Consider the following 27,293-nt stretch of genomic DNA (forward strand, 5'->3'; position numbering starts at 1 on the left):
AATAATCTGAATTCTCAGGACACAATATTTGATATTCTTTTCACGCTAATACAGGAGTCACCAAACTATGGCCTGCAGGCCAAATCTAGCCTGCCACCTGTTTTTGTATGGCTCTTGAACTAAGAATGGTTTTTAAATTACTGGAGGGAAACATCAAAAGAAAAATAATATTTCATGACAAGTAAAAATTTTAGGAAATTAAAATTTCAGTATTCATATATAAAGTTTAATTGAGATATAGTCACACTCATTTGGGTATGTCTGTGGCTGGTTTTGGCTACAATGGCAGAGTTGAGCAGTTGCGACAGAGGCTATGTGGCTGGCCAAACTGAAAATAGCTACTATTTGGTGCTTTACAGAAAAGTTGCTGATTCTCGCCTGACTATTGCAGAATCACAAGGACAAAGGAACGTGGGTCCTGAAATCACTGTGAGGAAGGCCAAAAACATCAGGAATAAACATCTGTGATTAAGGCACTGTGTTTGGAGGTTTCCTTGTTATAGCGGTTAGCGGTACCCTCATGATAGGCAGAAAAAGCCCAGATAGGAAAAGAAATTGCTGCATTCCTTGGAGCAGTAAACGATGGCAACATGAACTAAGGATGTGGCCGAACATCAGTTATTTTGAGGGATATTTAGGAGGTAGAATGGGCATATCTATTGCCAAGTGGTTGTTGTCAGTGAGAGAAAAATAAATAAATGCTTCTTGAACTTTCCAGTAAAGTACTTCTTGCAAGAAGGAAAGTGAACTCACTTCTCTGAGTGTAGATGGTCATCTGGAGCCATCTCACCCCAAGCATCTGAGAAAAATATCTCCCAACTTTTGCATTGGTTATTAGGCAAGATACTATCCCACTGAGTTTACCAGAGTTAGTTGGAGCTGAACAAAGAATAGAAACTGTATCTAAGCAGCTATCTTGGCAGTTTCTGACTCTGACTTAGTGCCCCGACGTTTCCAGGAGTCGCACTCATCTGTGGAGATGCATAAGAATGTTTCTTCCCTGCCTCCCGAGCTTTGCCAAGGCTCTGGGATATTGTCAGGCTGGTGGGAATTTCTTACTGAAATCTCCTTTTTGAGAGATCAGATTGCTTGTGTCACAATACAGGCAAAGGAGTCTCTGGGTAACTTGTCAGTCTCTTGTATTATTCAAGGGAAATATATTTTCAGTGCAGACAAGTGAGAATATTCTTTCATATCCTCACTGTAAATACATTTCCATTTCTTCATTGAAAACATGGTTCATTATAGTTTACATTAATGCTACAGAGTGTAACACATGTAAAAGGACCAAAAGCTTCAAATAATTCATCATCATTTGTCATAGTGAACTCTTCATCCAGCTCTCAAACTTCATTTCCACGGGTAGGCAGGAAAAATAGTTTTGTAAGCCAGTTTTGTAGGCTTTAAACTTTTTTTACTCTGTGTGTGCCCATTCATTTCCTCCATGAAGAAAAACAATTAAATCCCAAGTTCAAAATATTTAGCCAGATTGATGAGAGACAAATCTGATGGCCTTGGACACCCAATTTCCTTCCTCACTCTGATGGCTCAGCAGCCAGACAGCAACATCTTGGGGCTAATGCAGCATTCCTGCAGGCAAGGCTGTTCCCAGGGCCCCCAGAATGCAGGCTCCCTGGCACTCTTCCTGGGCTTGGCGGTCCCTCGATATATTATTATTTAAAGAAAGATGTTTCCTGGCCTTTCTTGGGCTTACCCATAATACCATGGTATCAACACCATCTTTACTTTTCATCCAACTTCAAGGCATTGAAACAGGTTACTTTCAGACTCTTAAGTATGAGAGATTAAATCTTTTGAGCACACTAACAGGTATGGGAAGATGGTGTCTATAATTTGACTGGCTTTTTTTGACCTAGGACAGATTTGGTCCTAGTGATAGCATAAAGCTCTGCTGCTGTTTCTGCTGCTGCTACTACTGACTTTAACAAGTACTAATATTACCACACCACTGCTACTACACTAATGCTTCTGTTACTATGACTACTGCTGCGGTGCAGCTGCTACTACTACTAGCACTACTACTGGCCAATGGCTACTGAAAACTTACTGTGTGTCAGACGCTCTTTTGATTTCTTTACAAGAATTTTAATTTTTCAACAACCCTAGGAGGTGGGCACTATTGTTATCACTATTTTAAAGACAACAAAAGGGAGGTGGTGAGATATCAAGTTATTTTCCCAGAGCCACTCAGATATTGGATGGATACTGGTTTATCATAGTGGTCTCAGTTAAAATTTATCATCTTAATTTAAAAAACACACAAAGGTTTTCCTTCAAGATATGAATAACTGGCAGTAAGTATATTACTTTGGTGGAGTGCTCAAGAATATCTTTCAAAAGAGACAAGGAGGTTGAGACTCATATACATCTCCACTACCATAAACTCATATTTTAAAGAAGTATCTCAGCACAATCTTTGCTCTTTAGATTGGCTGCTGGCTTGCTAATGATTCCCTATTGGGCCATGCTCGTGTCTTCTTTCTGTCTAGTTCATTGTGGGAAGTCTCACAAAAATCACTGTATTGATCTTATCCCTAGGTGCTATATATGGTCTTTCACATTTCTATTTCCCTCGGTCTCTTTCACATATTTTTTCTTTTCAAGCTTAAGCTCCCTATTTTTAACCATTAACGTCTGTCTATCATTCGAGATTTAATTTTTAAAAATTTCAAATGTACAAACAGTAAGTAAAGAATGACATTAAAATAATAAAACCCAGAATTTTGGGCATTTTGGTGTTACCGGGAAGCCCTCTGATGAGTTAAGTAGAACTGTGCATAGGAAAATGCTTGGGGTCAGTGGTGACAGGAGGTTGAAATGGTTTGTGGGAGTCAATGGTTTGTGTGTGTGTGTGTGTAATCAAAAGAGAAAAACACACACACAAAAACTAAAATCAAAGCAAAGAGAGAGCAAAACAACCCCTGTTTTGTGAGGTGGCAACTTCATTAAAAAGGAAAAGCCAGCTATGTAGGTCTGCTCAGACTTGGATGTATCCCTGATGTCTGCACTCTGCTCTGGCTCATAACTGAGCCTGGTCTGGTTTCGATGTAGCCACCAGCCCTATTCATTCTGAGCCAGCACCAGGGGTTCTGTGAAATTAAGAGCATCAAGATTTTCACGTTCAATACAATTGACAGCACATGAAATGTTTTAACTCTGTGGGTTTTTATAGGCACAATTTAAATATAAGGTTGGCCAACATCAGATAATTTTTCTTATGTCTGAGACTTCCTGAATACAAAACCCAAAGCATTTCCTCACAAATTCCAAGTATGATCAATGATCCCAGGTAGCAAGCTATCTTCATACTTAACTGTATGGTATTGAGAAAGCAGAATTAAATAAAAAAATATTAGTTCATAAGACAGACCAAGATGTTCTGGCTAGAAATAAGCAAACATGTAAGGTTGTGAATGAGCTTATCTAATTGAGGAAACTTGTTCTGCTGTGTTTTTCTCTGAGCACAAACCCCCTGCCATCCGTCTACTTTCTACTTAACATAGAAAAGGATATGCTTGCATGCTTGCTTTTTATGTTGAATGCTCCGTGTGAGGGGAAAAACTTCATTTCATTTTGAGTATATTTGGAACTTTCAGGAACTTCATATTTATAACTGACCTGCCTCTTTCTTTCTATTTCTGTTGGAAGCGGAAGAGGGAGTCAGAAATGATGTGAACTAGCTGCCATGAAATTCCATTTTTATGCCAACTGGCTACCAACCCCAACTAATTTCATGTTTTGTTTCAAAAGTTGAGGAGAAAATGAAGAAAACCACTAATCTCTGCAGAGGGATATAAAAGTCCTCTTATAGAAAAAAAACCAGCAAGAAAAGTTAAGGAAATCTGGAAAAAGAAGAGTAGAGAGTCACAACGAGTGGTTGGAGACCCATTGCCCCAGAGTCTGGTGATGGCCTGTGTTCCTTGGCTCCTCCAGACTCAACACACTGCTTGTCGAATTCCCCCTGGACCCTGCTGTTTGCTCAGAGGCTGATTCAATAATGGCTCTATCCACGGAAGGATTTGATTGGCCATGTGGTTCTTAAATCTACTAACCTGACAGGTTTGTCAAGCTCTCTCACTTGAAAAGGTGACCTTCTCTTATGCTGTACCCCAGGTTCATGGTGACAGCTCAGATGGCCCCTAGGCCTATGAGGTATGCTTCATTCATCTCTCTTCCCAGCTGGTAACTGAATTTCTGTACAGACTCTCTAACAATGATGTGAAAATGTGGGTTTCTCCACTGATAGAGTCAGTGGAGGAAATTTTTTTAGAGCACAGAGCCTTTTCTAATACTCCTCAGATTACCACACAGGACCCTGTTTCATTTTGTTTTTGTTAATCCTCACTGGTTTTTCCCATTGATTTTTAGACGGTGTGGAAAGGAGGGAGAGAGGATGAGAGGGAGAGAAACTTTGATGTGAGAAAGACACATTGATTGGTTGTCTCCTGCACGTGCCCCTCTGGGGGCCAGGGAATTAAACCTGCAACCCAGCTACTTGCCCTTGACCGAGAATCAAACCCAAGACCCTTTGGTCTCCAGCTAATGCTCTAACCACCGAGCCACACCAGCCAGAGCACAGAAGACCCTGTTTTAAGTACTTAATGATGAATGGAGAATACACTGCCCATCCATTCATACCACAGGGAAACTGTTCCGTCAAGGACGCTCTTTCCACTTCACCTGGCTCTAGGGTCTCATCCCCTTTTTCACCCCATGATGTATGAAGTAAATTCTTTCTCTTTTTAGTATAATTGGAGCCATTCTTGACATTTTTCTAATAATGCAACTTAAAGAACTGCAGACAAATCAAACACAAATGCAGAGGAGTTGACAGGTTTTCCAAATGCAGCCTTCCTGTCGTGACCCAACCGAAACAGAGCTGCTGCCAGTCCCAAGGCATTTCCTGTACCTCTGGCTCCACGAACTACCCACAGCCCCACAGGCGCACTACTCTTGGCCCCTGGGAGAGACAGACATTTCTGAATCCTGGTCCTCTCCAAAGGCTCCTCCCTAAAGTGAATGTTTCACTTTAGCTTTCAGATAAGGTCCCTCACTCAGGATGCTCTGTTATCAGTGCTCTGTTTGATAGGCTTAAAAGAGTCACTAACTGGTTTTTCTCTTGGGTGAAGCTTGTCTTCTCTGCTCTTGTTTTAAAACACCAAAGTCTTGTCTCACTAGTGGTCATTTGACTTCTGAGTTGTGTTACCTTTTATCTTTCCCCGGTAGCCTCCCTGCTACAAAGATTCTTTATTTCCTCCCTATTTCAAAGCCCTTCGTCATGGACTTTCTTAGTCTCTACTTCCTAACTGAGCTGGGATTTTGTTCAGGTGTCCTCACCTGGGCCTGGCAGCCCATGTGTTTAAGTCAGTGATTCTCAACTGGGGTGGGGGAACTGTTTTGTCCCCAAGATGACATTTGGCAATGTCTGGAGACATTTTCAGTTGTCACAGGGACGAAGTGTACTACTGGATTCTAGTTGCTAGAGGTGAGGGATGCAGTTAAATGTTGAATGCCCTGCAACACGCAGGACAGTCCCCAACAGCAAAGAATTATCTGGCCTGTGTCAATTAATGTTGAATTTGAGAAGCCCTGGTCTTAGTGAAAGATGACCTCACCCTAATTCTATAAGTAGGCTTGATGGATCTGTGGGTAAATATATTTCTTTGTAGTGGCTGGTTTAACAAGAAGTATACAATTCACTCTAGGCCAATAAAATGGAAATAAGTTGCCGGGTGCTTCTGAAAAAGTCCTTCCCTCTGGACATTGTCAGGTGAGGCTACAAACCCAATCCATTTCACCACCAGCACTGTGAGCAAAGCAGAGCCAAGGCAATGGCAGGGAGAGGACCAGAGCCACCTGACTCAGCCAGTCCTGAAGCCCACCCTTCTCCTCAACTTCCAGGGAGAGGAGCTGCATTATGGTTTAGGCATGTTTGAGATATATTTTTGTGTTACTTGCAGCCACATAAAACCTAACTGATGCATCTTTATCCTTTCCTTTTCTTTTGGTCACTCATTCATTTCTTCTTGCCGTTTGAAGGGCACCTCTAGCTCTTAGCTAATTTTCAGAGCCTTCTTGATCTTGGACAATCATCGGGATCAAGTCCCAGCTCTGTCCACCTATGTTTCACTGTGCCCAAGTCTTCTGAACATGGCGTTCCTTTAACTAGCATTATAATAATAACATAACTTCACTCATCCAATAAAAACAGAGTATCCATTCACAGAGCACCCAATGGGATCCAACCAATCAGTAAAATAAGAGCAAAACCTGGAGAGCACTGGAGAGAAAAAGGTGAGATCCAAAGAGAAGACAAATTTACTTAAATATCTTATGAGTAAAAGGACAAGTAGTATTTAGCATTTTAATGACAGTAGAGCAGGTGTTCTTTCACAGTCTCTTATATTGGCTGTTGAATGTTATTAAAACAAATTGCCTGGCTGGCTGGAAAAATAGACACGCTGACAGTAAGGAAGACAAAAGTCAAAGGAAGGCAAGAGAAGCAGCAGGGAGTTCAAGTCCCTTCTTAGGGGAGGCGGGGGAATAAATGTGTGTCTTTCTAAGATTCTGTGGGTTCATTTAAGTGTTGAAAACACAAAACTAAACATCTGCTGCTTGTGACTTAAAAATCAAGTCTCACTTCATCATTCGTTTTCCAAATAATCACTCTCTGCCAATGGCTTATGAGCGCCGCGTAACTTACGATGATTTAGGCTTTTCAAAAATAAGAACTTATGCAAAAGGGAAAGACTTCCAGTTATAATAAGTGCTGAGGATGTAATTAATGTACAGCATGGTGACTATACTTAATAATACTGTATTATATCTTTGAAAGTTTCTGAGAGAGTAGATCTTAAAAGTTCTCATCACAAGAAAAAAATGTGTATGTGTGGTAACGAATGCTAACTAGCCTTACTGCGGTGATCATTTTACACAACATACAAATATTGAATCATTACGCTGTATACCTGAAACTTATACAATGTTATATATTTCAATTTAAAAAAATGAAGACATTTAATTTTTTAAAAAAGTTTTGATTAAAAGATCAGGCAACTGAATTCCTTTGTTCAAATTCTCAAAGTGGAGGAAAGGGCATATTGTGATGGTTGGGTAATCAATCACTCTGGATTTCTCAAAGTTGTTATACTTATAATATTTGTTAGTCTCAAGTATTTCAGTTTCCTAGGTACTTGAACAAGAAAGCCTCTATCTCAATTTGGGGAAAGTAAACACTGTATTAGAGTTAACACAATAAAATTTTAATATTGTTCACAAACCAACTTTGGTATAAGATACGTATAAACAATTTATATCCTAGAAAAGATTAAGGTTTTTAAAAAGAGGAATGGCTGACAAAGGGACTGTGGATAATTACAAGGGACACTCCAAGCAACGGTTTTCAGTGTGAGTCCATGTCTCAGCAATTATGAACTATAAAAATTGATTCTCACTGAGTTCCATTTTCTGTAGAAAGGCTGCAGATCAGGCTACTCTGTGGGTTAGGAATCAAGGGAGGGTCTGGAAATTACAAAGGACAGAGGGACAAAAGAAGTACCAAATGGGAGCGTTATGACATACATGACATCAATTGGATTTGAAACCAGGGATTTTTCTTACCATCGTCGGAACCAAGGCTTCCACCAGTGGATTTTCTCTGATACCTGCAAAAAAAAAAGCACACATACACATACGCCTAAGGCAGCAAAAATCTCAGCATTTCACATTTGTCCCCTATAGACTTTATTGCTGAGACAAGAGCCCTTCTTAACACTGTCGGTATTTTCTGGTAACTCCTTTCCCTAATGTGTACCTGTTTTAGTAACTTTGTTGAATTCACTGGATATATATCTGCAGGTATTTAAGCTGTTCCTCCTTCCCTCCGTCTTTTTCTTTATCAATAGGGATTCACGAATTTCTGTTTTCCCAGTGATTTATAATTCATTATTTTCCTTAATTGTTTTGGTGCTGAGATTGTTCCAGATATGACCAGTGATAATCCCAGGGTTTTGGAAGTCAGTTTAACTGAAAAGCTTCAAAAAGGTCACAAAAAGGTCTTTTGAGTCAGAGATAGGCCTGTATCACTGAGATGATTGTATCACTGTAGTAGCTATGTGGTTTTTCTATAGATGGGAGTTTGCCCAATAATCTGAAAACTCTGTGCTGGTTTTATCTTCTTTACACGTTTGAGAGGAGAAAGAACATTTGTTTAATGTATTCTTTTGTAGTTCTTTTGCTATTCTTTTGTAGTTGTTTCAGAGACCACAGCAACTACGGAATTCTCAAGGTTCAGGCCTGCTAAGGAGGCAAGGAAAGACCAGAGCTCCTCGTTTTATTATGGGCTCCAAACTCTTTGAAAGGGCGTTTCCTTGGTCAAATTATAGCACAGTTATCTCCTTTTTTCTTTCTCTCTCTCTTAAGGTACATTTTACTAGAAAATTGATGCTGCCACAGTAAGAAAGCATGTGGCAATGTAATCAAAGCATATTACTCCTGCTATTAATAACTAACTCCCGCTAAAATAACGCTTTACCAGCACTTACTCTGTTCAGAACATTGACATCAACACTGCAGTTACACTATTCTCTGAAGTAAATCATTATCTCATTTTACGGATGAGGAAAGTGAAATACAGAGAGGTTAAGTAACTTGTTCAAGGTCACAGTTAGTGGCTGAGGTAGATCTAAATCCAGTCAATATGGCTCTAAAGCCTCAGGCTCTCATTACTAAGCAGAGACAGGCAACGGGATTAACATTTCTTGAAGCTCTTGACCTACCTTAAATGATGAAAACACGCAATCAGCAGACATACCAAATAGAAGGAGAAGAAGCTGAGGGAGCTGAAAAGAATGGATTTCACAAACACGGATTCTGAGGGAAGAGAAACAACTTTAGTTAGGAGAAAAGAGGACAGTGTTTGGGACAGAGCAGCTTCAAAGGCCTGTCTTCGTCATATTCATTCTTCAGTCCTGAAAGGCCCCCATTGAAAGCAGCGAAGCTACTGGAGGGCACCCAGGCATTAGCCACAAGCGGCTGCCTTTCAGGGCGATGACTCCCAGTGGGGGCTGTGAGGGACTTCCTGCACACACCTTCCTAATCGAGTTCCCTTTCTTTCTGGAAGGAATTTAACAAAATGCTTTGATTCTCTCTTCTAAGGTAAACATTAGCTTTCTTATAATGGTTCCCTGGAAGGATGATGTCAGCACTATATGACCAGAATTATATGATCGACAGGAATCTGTCCACTGAACCCTAGAGCCAATTCTGACCTTTAACAGAAGGAACAATGGTCACTTTAAGGTTCTTTGCTCGTTGTAGATTCCAGGTATGGTTCTCCTTTTCTGGTAAAAAAAAAGAACAAGGCAAAATGGATCAGATACCAGGCTCTTGGCCTCTCCTCGGAACAGTTGTTAAAAAACCGCCCAAAATTAACTCGCTGAATTTTCTTTTAGCCAGAGCTAAAGGAAAACTTAACTTCCAAACCTTCAAACCACCTAATATCCCTTTTGGTTAAACTTTCAATTTGGCCTTTGCTTGGGGGCATTTGGTAGCACTAACTGATGCAGATGAGACTTCAGCCTCCCTGCTTGAATGGAGAAGGTGCGACGCCTTTCCTGATATCGAGGTGGCTCAACATGCTACAGACATATGAAGAAAATAGCTACAAAAATAGGAAGCTACCTATCTTTTGGTTTGCATTTTCTAGCCAGTAAGAACTAGTTTTTTCTTATATAGTCATCAAAAGCTTGTAGTTTAACAAAGAACAGTATACATTAGCAAAACTCTATAGAGCTATGTAATTAGGAGATTAAAGAATACAGGAACAGAAATTTCACCTAAATACCGAGGGAACCATGTTACACTCAACAGTAAACACCCTCTGTATGGATCACATATCACATCAGCTGCTGGGGGACCTGTGTTTTCAATCAACAGCCTCTTCCCTTCCCACGGTGGTTACTGGGTAACTGGATAGTTATCCATAACCATTTGTACTGTACCTCAGAGCTCACAGAACCCCTGTCATTGGGACAAGTGTCCCATGTTGCTATCTTGCAAGGTACAATTTTGGCAACTGAAATTGAGAACTCAATTTTCCTTGCACATCCTTGTGGAAATGATGACTACTGAATAATATAAGTGGCTCCATTACTGCTGGCTACCAAACTGATTTTAGAAAATAGACCTTGGTCTGCAGCATACAAATCATTACTTCCTAGTAGCAAATATTTGTTGAGTGAAGAGCCAACTTCACGTGGTCTAAGGGATCACAGGATTTTGAAATGATGCAATGCACTAAGTGACATTTTGTAACATCACTAATACCTTTAGATCTATCACTTTCTTCCCTTTATTTTTTCTCAAGTATCTTTCAGACTGCTTTACCAAGTCACTGCTGATGGCCCTAATTTAGAGGGAACTAGAATTGGTTGTAAAAGGCCAAAGTGAGCTTTTGACCTCCCTTCCACTCTCCTCGGTCGGGTTTTTCTAAGTAGTCAGGTATTCCTCTCTGTCTCTTACCCTGGATGAAGAAAGATCCTCCGCAAGCATAATCTTCAGGCTTTATCACAAATACCACGAAGAACTGCCCGCCTGGAAAATCCTTCTTCTGCATAAGACATAACAATCTCAGGATGTGTTCTTGTGATAAGAAAGATAGAAGGGACAAAGTCCATGGCAGTGGGGTGGGGACAGAAAGAAAGAGGAAAAGGAAGACAAAGTTCCCCCTCGCCTCCTAACTTCTTAGAAAGGGCATTCACATATCCATGATCTACTCCAGTTTATCCACAGTAAAGTAATTGCTACATCCAAGAAATTAAGGTAAGCAGATGCACTACTCTAGTTTCAATCTATCTTGTGCCCACTTGAGTGTTTAAAACTACAATCGGCACCATATAAATAATACATCAATAGTCTATGTTTAATAATTAATACTTGTGTATTATTTTAAAAATTAACAAACTTTATTTTTAAAGCAGTTTTAAATTCACTATATTGTCATTATTATTTTAAAATATAATGATAAATGACTTTCCTAAAAGTCATACAGTTAGCAGTTAAGTAAATGGTTTAGTTTAGGGGAGCCAACACAATCCAGGATCCCCGACTTAGTCCTGGCTTTGACTTTCTCTGAGTGTGCCTCTTTCTGTCCCAGTTTCCTTACCCATGAGTGAAGCATGGTTGGCAAGATGACCTATTCTATTTCTACAGCTCCGTTTTCTTTTAACATCCCCAAATTTCTGGTATCAAGTTTTCTGGTGTCACTGAGAAAATGGCCCAAGATGGAATCATGGGCCCAAAAGAGAAGTAACAATTTATTGCCAAATATATTCAAAGTAAAGATGTACTGGTATGCTGTGTACTTCTTTAATTTAGTGTCCTGCCTGATGTAAAATATGAGTTCCCTACTATGGTTATTTTTCTGTCCTTTTATATTTGGGACCATACAATGCTGGGATGCTAAGGAAGAAATAGATGTTAAAAACAAGAGCAGATATTTGGGATATCAAATCTGAGGCACTAGAAAATTGAAGCCGGACTGATAGGAATTTTTAGGTTTAATTAACCTCTCTTCATTCTTTGCTGTTACTCAACAAACAGCATCACCTTACTGCAGAGAACAGATGAAGTTACAGATCCCTCAGGTAATTACCACCCCAAAGTCAGGAACAGAATCTCTAAGAAAAAATACTGGCATGTGTGTATATTTTTGCTATACAATTACCATTAAAATAAAAATTTAATTACAAATGCCAAAAGGGCAAACTGCTGCACAAATATGGTCTATATTCCTTTTTAAAATATTTTAAAATTTAAATTTATTGGAGTGACATTGGGTAATATGATCATATAGGTTTCAAGTGTACATTTCTTTTTTTTTAAATTTAAATTTTATTTTATTTTAAATATATCTTTATTGATTTCAGAGAGAGGAAAGGAGAGGGAGAGAGAGACAGACAGAAACATCAATAATGAGAGTCATTGGAGATGCAGCCCGCAGCCCGGGCATGTGCCCTGACCGGGAATAGAACCTCGATCTCCTGGATCCCAGGTCAACCCTCAACCACTGAGCCACGCCCGGCCGGGCTTTAAGTGTACATTTCTATGATACATGATCTGTATATTGCATTGTGTGTCCACCACCCAAAGTCAAATCATCTCTGTCACAAAATATTTGGCCTTCTTTACCCCCCACCATCCCATCCCATATTCCTTGAAGCTGTCCATTCTGTCCAGAGTTGAAGCTCTCTTTTGCTTACTATTACTGGTACAAATTATTATTCAACTATGTTTAATTGCTTTAAATGGATGAGATAAATTGTACCCTAAATTGGCATCCCCCATTGAGTAGATTGAAATATTCTGCTTTTACCTTTCTGAGCAATCTGTCAGATATGTACCACTGTATCATGGGTTCACAAGATCCCCCAGGAGGAATAGGGCACCTGACAGAGTAGCATTGCCCACCATTGCCCAAGCTTTGATTTCAGGCACATTAATCTTTCTTTTTAAAACCAATCATAAAGGGAAGAGATCCAAGGCACACAGTGAATGGCAATCTCTTCTGGATGCTGCTCCAGTAAGTAAACTGACACACTGTCATTAACGATAGTGACCACAGAAGCGATGTCTCACCTGTAACGTGATGGCAGCTTTCTTGGTCATGGACTGAAAGACACCATTAAATTCCACATTGTGGTCAAGATCATACACTGGGCACTGTAATGCACATGAGAGATAAAAAAAGAAGCATCGCTAATGTCACATAGTGTTGTGCTGTTGCAGGAGGTTTCTTACCAAGCCATAAACCATACAAAGTTTTCCCCCAGAACAGTCATGAAACAGTCTCCTAAAACTTGGTGCCTTGTCCTCTAAAGTCAAGGTCATTTCACATCAAAAAGAATTGAAAGGTTGTCCTAAGATTTATAATACCTTTCCTTTTTTTTTTTTTTTAACACCCTAAGAGACAGAAAGGGCCTAATGGTACAATAAAAAAAAATTAAATTATATTTATTGAGGTAACATTGGTTAAAAACATTGTATAAATTTCAGGTGTACAACATTATAATTTGCTGTCTGCATACCCTATAGTATGCTCACCGTCAAAAGTCTAGTTCTTTCGTTAGCATATATTAGACCCTCTCTCCCCAATTCACCCTTTTCCCCACCCCCTTCCCATTCTGTTGTCTGTATCTATGAATTTGCTTTTATTTTGTTTTGTTAGTTTGTTACATTTTTGTTTTCTATCCACGTATGAGTGAAATCATACCGTTTTTGTCATTTTGAAAACTTAGAACAAGTGGCAGGTTTCTATATTTCCTCCTGGAGGCCGCAACTTCACCTTCTTTGTACTTCGTCATGATCACCCCTCCCTCCCTGCCTCCTTCCCTTCATTTATTCTGGTGAGGAGTCAACTATTTTCTGTTGCCCCAAACCAATGTCTCCAAACACTGACTGCCCAAGACATTGTTCTTAGTACTTGGCAGTGTCGCAGGAGATACCTAGACATGTTCTCCACCCTTCTCTTTCACTTGTACTGGGAAAGATAATGCTCCATATGGGAAAGTGGACAAGTTACTGACTCACCATGATGTTCTGGACGGAAACAACAGAACATGGATAAGCCACTTCAGACACAACTTTAATGATTACTGAGTCCACATCTTCAGGAAATTTGTATAGAAAATACTGAGAATAAGAAAAAGAAAGACATGATTGTTAATATTCAGAAATGCTTACAATCATGAATTCAAACTATTTTCACATGAGTAGGATCATTTTCTCTAATATTAGGCACAAAGTTCAGGTGCACATCTCAGTAAACCTCCATTAATTCATTCAGCCATTCATCTCATGGGTGCTGAGCAACTGCTCTCGTGAGGGCTCTTTGCCAGACATTAGCATTTTATCAGTGAGTAAAACAAAGCAGCCATTTCATACAATATTGGCATCTAATTTTCTATGGTTTTTCTTTCTCACCAATACTTGGCTACACTTCCTTTCAGTTTTTACTTAAGAAGATCCCTGCAACCTTTGAATTAGGGATATGTGGGATGTAATAGGAGAAAATATTTACTTCTGTATGGGCATTTTGAAATATGAAGTTCCATTTTGAAAAGCAGATAAGCCTGCTCTTCAAGAATCTTAACCGCCTTTCTCTAGGCAAGAATTAGCACAAGACCCACCCTTCTCCTAGACTTTTTGCTAAATAATTTATTTCCTAGCTGGAATACAGTGAGATGACATTTAGATTCAAAGACCAAACTTTACATCTAGGCCCCTGAAATATATGCTCACAATTTGGGTCAAGTTAAGATATCTCTAAAAGTATTTCTCAAATATCATCAGAATCAGGAAACATAATAGAAAGAGGTCATACTATTTACCTACTTAGATTATAAATCCCCTGGGAAAAAAATTATTAACTCTATAACTTTTAAAGACATTGCTAACAATAAAGAAAGGGATTTCTGCCCAATAATTATAAATATGGTAACTGGTTGAGAAACTTGACACAAAATACATGATTAAGATTTTGAGGGAACCAACCAAAACAACTCCCATATTTTAGGACTGTAATAAATCTATCACTTTCATGGAGAGGAAAAACATGTCAAAACTTAACTTTGCATTCCAACATCCTCTTTATTAACCTTATTCTGAGAACCAGAACAATAAAAATAGAACGCTTTTCAATAATCCAAAGCCTTCTGATGGGAGGGAAAATCTCAAGATTAAGGATTGTCATTAACACTGCTATTCGGAAGTCTGTTCACGCTTTGAAACAGATGGCAACGTTCCCAAGAACCCACCTCATTTTGTGCTTTCATTTTGGAGCTTGATTCAAATTTATATAATACAGGGTTCTTCCAAAGGCAAATGCTCTAGAATTACCAAGAGGTGCTCTTAGTTCTTAGGGAAACTAACCTTTGTAACTCACAAACATTACTATGATTAATGTTAGCAATAATGAGCAGCATATATACCTATATATTACAGGAGTTTGTTTTGTGCAGGTAGTAGACACCTACTGAAATGTTATCTATATGCCAAAATACTATCAATTTTCTTTATCTCTAAATCACCATAAACTCTATATAAATGTTTTTGACCCTTGCCTTAATAACCTACTTTTTATCAGAAATAAGCAAATAACAAGAACCCAAAGCAATGGCTGGAATTTAGGCCAGAAATCATTCTCTTGGGTCCTGAATACCTGCCCAGTTTCTGTAACTTGCTTCTGTCTACAAGAACAGAGCCAGACAGTGATGATGAAGGTTGTCTGAGAATGTGTAATAGTTTGAGTGAGTTTATAGGAATGGAAAATCTTTTCTACAGTTGAAGGGGATATAAAATTCAGGCCCAAATGGGAACAATTAACAATAAAGTAAGGCTTTTATAGATATCAAAGAGTTTCTATTTTGTTTTATCAGTTTGTTTTGAGTACATTTTATTCTAATTTGGGGTTTATAGACAAACTACTTAGGCTTTAGTATTTACATACCTTTTTAAAAGTAAAGGAAGCCATAATATATAACCATCACTGATTTTCAGTCTACAAACTCAAAGTGTGTTAACAACATTCATATATCGTATTTACCGAGGCTCTGAACAGGACTATGAGACCCTACTCCTTCTGCAGTTGAGGTGCAGGTTTTCCCCTCCCTTTCTAGATATCACCCATTGCACCTGGCAACAAGTGCTTTCAAATATTTCATAAGTTAACTAGCCAATAAATGTCGAGAGCAGTGGTTTGAGAGCCTGTAGTCTTCTTCTATCACTGGGTGGCAGTATATAGGCACTGTGGAGGCTTTCACTGCAGAGAAATTGATAAAAAAATGTGTGGGAGCTGGCTCATACAGATTTGGGGAGCTGACTGTACACATCTCTTCCCAACCCTGTGTTCAATGACATCACGTTGGTTGCTGGAAATTGACCATGGTGTAGGTATTTATGCTACAGAAATGGGCAAATGCTACAAATTAGGGTTTTCTCTGTGAAAACTAGTTGCTAAATATTTATTATCACACAAGTGGTTGTAACAGATTTACAACAGTTTCCATATAACATGTTAATCCCAGTTTTAGTATATACAAAACAAAAATTAAGTAGCCGTTTATAACCAAAACTGTATTACAACCTGCAGAAGATTTACAATAAATATCAGGATATTAAATCTCTTTTAAACTATTGCATAAACTTTACTCTTTCAAAAGCCATAAAAGAAAAACAGGAAGGTAGCTAGAAGTGTCACCAGAAGCACAGCCTGAATAATGAAAGTTTTCACGTATTTATTCTGTATATGAAAATGGCTTAATGGAGAGCACAGCACAAATATCTAATTCTTATTATAAATTTTTTCAGCATCCCTGTTCTCTTTCTACACAGGAGAAACTCATTTTATTCCATCCACAAAACTGTAGAAATTAAAATCTGTTTTATTTTATTGTATCTCCAGGTCAGTTAAGTATTTGTGTATCTGTTTAGTGTTGGCCTTCCACTTCCTGTCCCCTCACTCCCATCGTGATTATAAAGGGTCCATGAGGACAGGAGTTGCATCTTTCCCTCCTTCATTCTACTATTCCCAGCACCCAGTATAGTCTAACACTGCTTGGTATATAGTAGCCACATGATTTGCTGAATGACAGTTGAGCCAAGAAACCTACAAACAAATATCAAGCTTCCCACTCCACACCAATTCAAGTGATAAGATTAAATGTTGTGTCCAAAATTCTAGTAACATGAATAACATTCCAAAAATACAAATATATCTTAAGTTGTGAAAATATGAAGGGCAACACCACATACTGATTCTACGTGTTACCATAGTTTCTTTGGGTAACATTAATAGTAGAATCATAACCTTGACACCCTTCACTTACCTGAGGTTGAGAGGGGCTGGCAGTGAAGTGAAAGGCAACATTTGTCCTGAAAATGTGAGTGGGAGAAGGGAAAGTGAGAAGAAAAAGAAAAGTTAGCATGCAAAAATTATTTATTTAAAAGAAAACCATCTTAAACTAGCTGCAAGGAAAGTCTTAGCCTTTGTAAAGCGAAGTCTGTTCTCATCAAACTTACAAAGTAAACTGCATGGAAATGTGCTGATTTCAGCTCTCAGGAATGACCACATTGGGGAGGGAGTCAATTTTATGTCTTTAAATACCCATGCAGTCATACCTATACAAGTAAGTACTTTTGTAAATACTTTAGCCTTTGGATTCTCTTAAGATTTTATAATCAAGCACAGGGTTTAGGTGTTGGAAGTGGGCTGAAAGAGGAAAGGAAGATTCCATGTCCTTTTGAATAATGAAGATAGCACCTCAAAATAATTTTGCCGTATCCATGGCAGAAGATCACTTAAAAAAAAAAAAGAAAAGTGGTGAATAGCTAATCACAATGGGAAAGGAATATGCTCTTCCTGCCCCTAAGCACTTCCCCAACTGTCTGCCTCGCTGGCTGAAATTCTCCAAGATTTCATCCTACTTGGGTTAAGTCTTGCCTTCAGGATCTCTTTTACTATTGATTATAAAATCTTAAAGAGAACCCCAAGGCACAAGTGTTTACGAAAGTAAATAAATAGCATCAAAAGGATATAATGGAGTTATTTTCTCTCCAGTTAGTAATTTACTGGGAATTATTTTATTAGGTGCTTTCACTCTTCTGTGAAAGACAGCAACGGTCCAGTGCTGCGGGAAGGAGAGGCTGAGGAGCGTGCGGGAAGCAGGCATTTGTAGCACAGAGAGCTGCCTGGAATGAACGTATGTGAAACAGTCCAAGAGGCTAGAAAATGCAGAGATGAGTTTGGTCCTCGCTACAGTTTTGTAACGGCTGGTTTAGCCTTTTATTCTTTCTGGGCTTTGCCTCGTCTTCAGACATGAAGATCACTCATACAAACTCACTGCACACTCTCAACGTCCACTCCTGGGGAACGACATGCCCCCACCCCAGCAAGGCGGCCTGTATTTCTGGGGATCTGAACCCGAACTTCTGGGAATTTTAACCTGAACTTCTTCTGGGGTCTCTCCCCAGATTCATAGCCTTTTGCTGTCTAAAGAATCTTTCTCGCCACACCTAATTTTCGTTTTATAAGAATTCGTTTAAACAATTTTATTAAAGATTCCTTTAGAAAAGGCACATGAGAACATTTAAGTAAGAAGTATATAATTGGAAGTGTTGTTTCAAAGTCATAAAGTTTGAGCACTATTTGTAGAGGTAATGACCAACGATTTAGGTTGTTGGCAGACTGGGCTCAGAATTTAGCAATGGATGCAATTTTTATATATCTACTCTCAACAGAAATCATCTTCAGTGTCAAGGATTGGTTCTGCTGAAGCACGGTTGATAGGCTTGTGGCCTTAAGTCACCTAAAAAAGAGCCAAAGGCAGTGTCAAATACAGTGGTGTATGTGCTCCTGAGATGCTCCAGGCCAGGGGGAGAACCTGCAGTGCTGCGTGTGGCTAGGTAGGGCTCTCTTAGTGTGGGGAGTGCCACCTGCTGTTACCAGGGCAACAATTCTGTTTATTACCAGGTCAGGGGAACAAAAAAGACCCTGCTTTTCTTAGCTAGCAACAGACAGCATGAGATTTCCAGCAGCACCCAGTTTTCTTTGGCCAGAAGTTTGTTTATTTTTAATTCTCCCTTATCACTTGAATTCCCGTTGTAACGGAATGAATGGACATCAATATGAATTTTCTGAGTTTTTTCCTGAGTTATTTATTTTTCTTTACTAGTACAGCACATACAAACACTTAAAGACACAATGTTGTCTTTAAGACTGTCACATTTAAGTCCTCTCTTTCTCATGGAGTCAACAGTGTGTGCAAAATAAACATCGTGTCTCTTACACACGAGAAGTTCTGCTTCCTTACCCACAGGCCCTGACAGAGGTGCGGAAGGTTTATTTGATCAAGGGTCATTAACCAACAGAACAAAGCCAGCTGAGACTCAAGTGCACCTTTAATTTTAGAGAGAGAAATAGAAAACTTCATCTTATTTGTTTTAAACCCAGGAAACAAATGTTTATTCAATACATATAAGAAAAACTGACGTAGTTTCCTTGTGTTGGCTAGTTTGAGGAGGAGGGGAAGAGAAAAGGAACAGATGGAGTGGCGAGAGATGGGCGTGCAGATAAGACAGGGGGAAGACAGAATTATATACAGGAGAGTAATCAAACGGAAGAAAAGGGGGGGTGTGGGGAAAAGGGCAAGTGGAAAGAGAGGCAAGGACGAAAGGTAAGTGGGCTTTGAGGTAAGGACCAGAGAGGACCGTGAGGTTCGCGGCATATGATCCACCTTATGATAGCAAGCCCCTATCACAGGGCAGAGAGGGCTGCTCAACTCCCACGTCGCTGAAGGAAATGACACCCTATCATTCGCTTGAACTCTGGACTTCAGCATCTCTTCCTGTGGCCGACTGACTGCCATCTGTCACGAGCTCCCTGCGCTCCCCCGGGTCCCTCCCAGGCTCTGCTCCTCTGGAACCCGCCCCGCGCTCTGGTCTAGGGGCAGCCTCTGCAAGCCCTCTGCAAGCCTGCGCTGATCCTGCCCCTTCTTCCCTTCTTGGGGCTTTGCTTCTGCGAAATCCAGCTCTCCTATACATTTTACCTGCCTTTCTACCCCTCGGTTTATAAATATACTCTAGCCTCAACCATTTTCAAAATAAATAACAAACAAAAACGCCCCAACAAATGTCCTCCCTTTTCCCTGAATTTCCCTCCTTCAATGTCATTCTATACCCTCTCGCTCCCTCACAAACCAGCTCCTAAGAGCGGTCTGCTCTCACCTTCCATTCATTCTTCCCTCTTCCCACTGCTGCCAGGATCCTTTTCTGCCTTAAAACATATCAGAATCCTTTTCTCACCATTTCCCTGAAGCTGCCTTTGCTCAGGGTAACAGTCACCTCCTAACTGCTAAATCCAGTGACTTCACCTGTGACATCTGACACTGACAACCACTCCCTGTCCTGGAACTCTTTCCTGCCTTGGGCTGTGTGACACCTGCTTTCCTGGGTTTTCTGCCACACATCTGGCTGTGCCTCCTCAGCTCCTTTCCATAATACCTGTTTCTCAGACAATCCCTTACATGAGAATGCTATCCACAGTCCTGTTTTTATCTCCTTATTTGCCTTAGCCACATACATTTTCACATATACAGGGTGTCCCAAAAAATGTATATACACCTTAACAGCTGATAGTTCAATTTTGAAAATAAAATGTATTTTAATAAGCACTGCCGTTATAATTATTCAAAGTGTGTGTATACATTTTTGGGGGATACCCCAAATATATTTATTTTTATTCTGCCACATATATTTGTTAAATTTGTGAATTATCCCCATATATATTACTTGACTCTTTTTTCCCTTTTAAAACATTGTTGCTGCCATAATATGTTCAGGCTCTAATAATTTTTTATTATTTATTTATTCCCCCCTTTTTTTTCTGCGAAGTTTCTTCTCTATTTAAATAACTTTTCAATGTCCTATTTGCCTCTATCCCCTCCTCTCTCCAGGTCATCTTCCACTCTGACACTACAATCATTTCTAAAATCTGATCTGTTCATATTATTCTGTTGCTTAAAATACTTTAGTGGCTTCCATAAGCTGAAAGGTGAAGTCTAAACTCCCTAATGCTTCAGACAAGACCTCAGACACCAAGGACTGGGTTCTGCCTGTGTGTCCAGCCCTGATTCCTGTAACTCCGCGGGAGGCCTCGTGTGGTGGTTCTACTCAGTGCGCTCTCTGTAACTCAGACCTCTCTCCTGAGCATCATGATGGTGTCCTCAACACTGCTGGACACCTGTACTTCAAGTTTAACATGTACCAAAGTGAACTTGCCATCAATTCCTTCCCACCTCAAAATCCTCATTTTCTCAGCAGCACCACCATCTACAAGTTAGAAGGTCATCTTTGACTCCCCCATTTCACTTACTCTTCATATCCAATAAAGCTTTGTCAATTTCACCTGCAAATTCTTCAGTTCATCTTTTTATAATTTATTTATCTTGATCACTGCATCTGTGTTCTAATTTTTCTGCATCCAGTCTTGTTCTCTTCAAATCCATTCTCTAGACAACCATCACAATTTAGACAACTGCTTAAATTCCTTACCACGCCTTCCAATCTCCTCCCACCAGAGGATCAGGTGCCTGCCTGCTCCTACAGCCTCCTTCTGCTGGTCCCTGTCTGCAGCTTCACACTCAGCAATGCACCAGGGCACTAGAGTTTGAGAAAATGAGTGGTGGCAAAGCTGTGTGGATGTGTCTGTGTAGAAGTGGATGGGGGATAGTTAGATGGCAGGGAGTAATGGTTTCAGGCAGAATTTTACTTTTAAAGGTGGTTTTAAATAAATGAATGTTTCGTGGACTTGAGAAACATATTTAGGGTAACAAAAATTGTGCAGATAGTTTTAAACAGAAAGTAGAAATAGAATGTTATAGTGGGAAGAGCTTAGAAGTACAATCTAGTATTGATTTTGCCTTTCTTAGCTATATGAGTTTGGATAAGTCACTTAACCTCTCTGAGCATCAGTTTGCTCATCTGTAAAAATGAAGTGAGTAGATTAGATCCCCCAAAGTTCTTCCATTTTTAAAACTTATGATTCTGGAAAAACAAAATCCTGGAATGTGTTTCATATACCTTTTAGTCTGCCACTCAAAAACATACAACAGAAATTACAATGTTAGAAAATTTGAGTTAATTCTTCAGTGTTTCTCTCAATACCTAGAGTCCAGATCTCACCACAATCCTCAGCTCTTGCCCTTTACCATTACCTCCTGGGTTTCTAGGTCAGCAGCAAGGTTTGTGTGGGACAATACAGAACCAGGGAGGAAGAGACACACATACCTCAGTTACCATCTCTTCTTGGGTTTACCTTATTCTCATAAAAGCCCTAGCAACTGTGTGCATTTTGAAATGGTCTGAACATCTGATTCCTGAGGTCAAGTCACATTACAAGAGGTGGAAGCAGAAAACAAAGTGGGGGAATAGATTTGCGGTTTTGCGAGCATGCATATCATTCGTTAACACTTGCACAGAGCTGTGATCTTATGATTTCAGTTTCACAGAATTCAGTTCTCCAAATGGTCTAATTAACCTCACAGAAAACTGGCCCCAGAATTTAAGTACACTGCCTCCAGGTGACAGTGACAGGTCAAAGACACAGAAACCAATTAGTAAAGGCAAGGCTGAAAGTTGGAACGGAGCTTTGTTCAAGTAATATGCTGCCACCTCCTTCAAATGTATAACCATGAATTCTCATATTGTTTAACATCATAAATAGGTTTAATTATTAAAAGCAATTAAACATAAGCGCAATATTTAAAAATTGCTTCAAGGTAGTGGTTCTCACTTCCAGCTGCACATTAGAATCACCTAGGAAACTAAGAAAATATATACTAATGCTCAAACCTCCCTCATAGAGACTCTGAATTAACTGATCTGGGTGGATCTTATCCAACAGAAAATCTTTTCTTGTCTTTTTTGGGGTGGTGGTGGGTAGGAGGGTAGTTCTTTGCTCTTGAATTATCATGTCGTCTTTTTCTTTGCCAAAATAAATGGAGGACTTGGAAAAAATGCTATGACTAATTCTCCACCCTTCTGACCATTCATTCATCCATCTGTTCATCTGTCTCTCTGGGTATATACTGTTAAGGGGTATAGAGAAGACCAAAATAAACATTTGATTCCTCTTAGCACCTCTGTGGGCTACAGACTTCTTTATAAATTGCTTTCAAAAATTTAAGGAGCACTTTGTAATAATAGAACAAAATATTCTGATCAGAGAATAAGCTGCAAAAAAGTAGTATATACTATGTTTAAATATTCTGATTTTAAAAATGCATTGAAGTATAACACACATAGGAAAGTGCACAAATCATAAGCATATATCTGAATGAATTATCACCAGGCGAACATAACCATGCACTTCCTCTTTCCTTCCTAGAGATACCACTCTCTTGGCTTCTAAATTACAGGATAGCTTTGCCTGTTTTTACATTTTATATAAAAGGAATCAACAGTATGGATTCCTTTTGTCTGGCTTCTTTAGCTCAACACTGTGTTTGTGAGATTTTTTTCCATGTTGGTGGGTATAGCAATGGTTTGTTCATTTTTATTGCTGTGTGATATTCTAGTAAATAAATACCACAATCATATATCTAGGAGTTGGGTATATTACTAGGAGTAGAACTGCATTGTCAATCCTTTCAAATTATAGCAATTTGGTAGCTGTAGTGAAATCTTGCTATCATTTTAATTTGTATTGCTGATAGCTAGTGAGGTTGTGTTTTTGGATCATTTGAATAGCTTCTTTGGTTAAGTATCTATTCAACTCTATTGCTAAATTTTTTTTAATGGGCTTGCCTGTCATTTTTATTTATTAAAAAACAGGTATAAAAAATACTAGCCATTTCAAATAATTGACTTGTGGTTTGGTTCATTTTGTCCATGGTGGATTTATTTTCGATTTCATTTTTTGTGCTTTTATTTTATCACTTCCTTTTATTTTATTTGAGTTTTATTTTCAGTTCCTTTTCCAACTTTGTGAAATGAATACTTAACACACTGATTTTCAGCCATTTTTCTTTTCTAACATATACATTTGAAGCTGTATATTTTCCTCAAGCAATGATTAGTTGCATCCCAGAAGTTTAAATATCTCATGTTTTCATTATTATTTGTTCATAATATTTTCTAATTTTCATTGTGATTTCTTCTTTGACTCATAAGTTATTTAGAAGTAGACTACTTAATTTCTAAACATTTGTGATTTTTTATATGTCATCTTGTGGTTTATTTCTCTCTCAATTCCATATAAAGGATTTCAGTCCTTTGAAATTTATCAAGATATGCATTATAGAACTTGGCAATTTTGGTAAATGTTGCACGTGCATGTGAAAAGGTTTAGGCATTCTACCATTTTGGGATGCAGTTCTCTAAAAACATTACTTAATTCAAATTTGTTAATCATGTGTCTGTTCTTTTATATTAGGAGTTGGCAAACTTTTTCTTAAAGGTCAGAGAGCAAATATTTTAGGCTTGCAGGCCATAATGTCCCTGTCCCAGCTACTCAGCTTTGCCATTATAGCATGAAAGCAACCATAGACAATATGTAAATGAATGGACAGGGCTGTGTTCTAGTAAAACTTTATTTACAAAAACCAGTGGCCAGCCTGTGAGCCATAGCTTGCCAATGCCTGTTCCATCTAATTACTGTATATATGTATATACAAATTATATATATATATATTTAACATTTTTGTTCTGCTTATTTTGTCAGCTGTAGACAAGTCTCCCACAAAGAATGTGCATTTGTCCAGCTCTTTTTATTCTGTAATTTTTGTTTTGTATATTGAACTTATGTTATTGGATGCATACAAATATAGAGTTTAAATTTAAGTCTTCCTAGTGAATTATTCTTTTAGAAATATGAAATGTCCCTCTATTTCTAATAATGTTTCTTGCATTAAGAACTATCTTGTATAATACTGATATACTACACTAACTTTCTTTTGGTTAGTGTCAGTGTGGTGGTTTCTTTTTCTTTCTGTTTTTTTTATCTACAACATTTATATGTTTTTTAATTTAAGGTCATACTTCTGTAAGCAACAAATATTTAGTTTCTTGTTTTAGAAAAAATCCCACTTGGCATTCTATTCCTTTACTTGGCATATTTGAGTCCATTTATATTATACATACGTATCCCCCCCACTGGGTAATTATAAACACTGATTATCCTTCTGAGACTCTTCTTTCTCTAGGTCACAGAATTGTTTTCGCAAGTATAGTTTCTGCTCCTGAGATCACCTCATTTTTGCCTAAGAAAACCTATTTGTTCCAGTGAAGCTGAGTCTGAGACCTGTGTCTGACATACACCCAGAGCAGTGTCCAGACTCATAGGCTCCAAGGTTCTTGCCCACTAGCAGCCAGAACCACAGAAAGGTAGGTGGTAAATGGGTACAGCAGCCAGGAGTTGGCCTGTTTTTTCTTATTGATTTGTAGGGATTCTTTATATATCCTGCATATGAGCTCTTTGTCATTATGCGTGTTGGAAATATATTCTCCTAGTCTGTGGCTTATCTTTTTGTTCTCCTAATGATGCTTTAGATGAGTACAAATTCTAAGTTTTATATAACCAATTTAACAATACAGGGTGGGGCAAAATTAGGTTTGCAGTGCTTATGGAAAGTAATACAACAATTAACATATAATACAAGAATAAATTCTGTGTTTCATGTACTTACAAATATAAACCTACTTTTGCCCCACCCTGTATTTTCATTTAAAACTTATTTTAAAACCTATGTACATTCCTAACCTGGAAGGAAAAAACTGGAATAGCAATAAAGATAGAAAAAAATAATTTAAGGTCTTCCTTAAAACAAAAACAAAAACAAAATTTCCTTCAGGAGAGTGGCGCTGGTGAGTAATACCCAGTCACCAGTGACTCCTGCCTGGACTGCAGACAGGACAGGGCCCTCACCCAGACCCCAAGAACAGACATCTATGATGTCAGCCACCCTTCCTCCTGCACCAGTCTCCTACTGCCTCCCTATTGCACAGAACACATAAGGCTCTGCTGCCCAGCTGTGAGCAGGAGAGGTCAGGAAGCGCTAAGATAATATGCCAATGACATAATTTCTTTCTAGAGAGGGGATCTGTAAGGCAGGAAGCTGGACGGAGCATGCACACACACAGGAAGAACAGATGAGTGAACAGAGAAGGGCCTCAGAGAGTCTGCTTACTGTAGCTGGAAGTGCTTGATCTTGGTAACAAGCAGTTTGTACTGGGCACCCAGGGGTGCCATTGATGCTATATCTACAAATATCAGTTGCTTCAGCGGTCCTGTTTCATTGGTGGCTTCTGAGGGACATAAGGTGCGGCTCACTTCCTGGTAGTTGTAGGTCCTCTGGTATCTGTAGCGGCCAATGGAGGGAAAAACCAGCCAGAATGAGAGAGAGACTAAATGAACAAGCAGGGAAAGAATCTTACTACAATTCACTTCTCCCCGAATTTGTTTCAAGCCCTTATATTTTAAATTTCAGACTGGACCTATTGACAGTGATTTTAGAAGCAGTGTTTTTGTGTAGGGCTCTGACATAGTAACAGGGATGTAGGTCTGCTTAGTGCTGACCTGTTCACTCAGGCAGTGCCTACATTGTACTAAACCATCCTCCTAATTCAATGAAGAAAAATTTCAAATTATAAAAGGGAAACTGTCCGATAAAACAACCAGGTGATTCCATTTTCCATCCTTCAAGCTTTTGCTAAATGGAACATAAAGAAAGCCCCAGAGCCCAAGTCAGTATTTTAATTCTCAAATTTCTAACTTTTACAAACAATTTAACACACACTCCATGTCCATCTGTGAGTGGCCTCTGGTTTTTTTCTTATAGTCCTATAGTGCCTGTGAAAATATAAACCCATAAAGGCAGGGAACTTTGTTGTCTTCCCCCACCCCACCCCCATTGTATCTCCAGCACCGATCACCTAATTGTGCTCAATAAATATTATGGAATGAAGAGTGCACACTCGGGGGGCATTTTGAAAGATGAAAGAAGGCCCGGCCGGGCGTGGCTCAGCGGTTGAGCGTCGACCTGGGACCCAGGCGATCGGGGTTCGATTCCTGGTCAGGGCACATGCCCGGTTGCGGGCTCGATCAATGACTCTCTCATCATTGATGTTTCTACCTCTCTCTCTCCCTCTCCTTTCCTCTCTCTAAAATCAATAAAGATATATTTAAAAAAAAAAAAAAAAAGAAAGATGAAAGAAGTGCCTCTCACTGAAGTTGACTGCTGGGCCTAGCCCTGTCCTCAGAGGATGACCCACTAACCAATCAAGAGCTATAGAACATTTATTTAATTCTGAATAGAATTACAATGGTAAATGTTCTTCCAGGTGCTACACATCTAGGCAGAGTCCTTGTGTGAACTTCAACGGGAATGGACATTGACCAGAGTTGAACACAACAGGGTATGCACCACGACTGGCATTTGCACTGAGCATGCATAATATGTCAACACTGCAAATGTCAGTTCTCATTTCACTAGGGCAAAGACCAATAAGATCTAGGCCACTGAAAGAAACCGATGTAGTGAAGCTGTCTGGGGAAAACCCCACTTACAGTCCTTGGAAGAGCAGAGGCACCTGCCAGGACAGCACCTCTTTCTGCTGGCGAACCACAACCAGGACCGGGTAGTCGAGGTTCTCTGAAGAGCTGTTCACGTACACCCGCACGGCACTGACCTGCAGCCGGGCAGAGAGAAGTAAGGCACATC

General features: G+C 39.2%; 1 protein-coding gene across 1 annotated transcript in view; it reads right to left on the reverse strand.

The window, feature by feature from the left end:
- Positions 1–27,293, reverse strand: part of SIDT1 (SID1 transmembrane family member 1) — a 73,666-nt gene that overhangs the window by 21,832 nt on the left and 24,541 nt on the right. Inside the window, exons 2-10 of the mRNA XM_081139421.1 lie at positions 27,140–27,261; positions 25,761–25,931; positions 16,905–16,950; positions 13,609–13,710; positions 12,658–12,741; positions 10,543–10,630; positions 9,291–9,362; positions 8,799–8,892; positions 7,642–7,685 (exon numbers count right to left, since the gene is read on the reverse strand). Of these exons, the coding sequence (XP_080995547.1) occupies positions 7,642–7,685; positions 8,799–8,892; positions 9,291–9,362; positions 10,543–10,630; positions 12,658–12,741; positions 13,609–13,710; positions 16,905–16,950; positions 25,761–25,931; positions 27,140–27,261 (823 nt within the window). The remainder of the gene's footprint in view (positions 1–7,641; positions 7,686–8,798; positions 8,893–9,290; positions 9,363–10,542; positions 10,631–12,657; positions 12,742–13,608; positions 13,711–16,904; positions 16,951–25,760; positions 25,932–27,139; positions 27,262–27,293) is intronic.

The sequence above is a fragment of the Miniopterus schreibersii genome, assembly GCF_964146895.1.
Source record: "Miniopterus schreibersii genome assembly, chromosome: 5".
In the NCBI taxonomy this organism is placed as follows: Eukaryota; Metazoa; Chordata; class Mammalia; order Chiroptera; family Miniopteridae; genus Miniopterus; species Miniopterus schreibersii.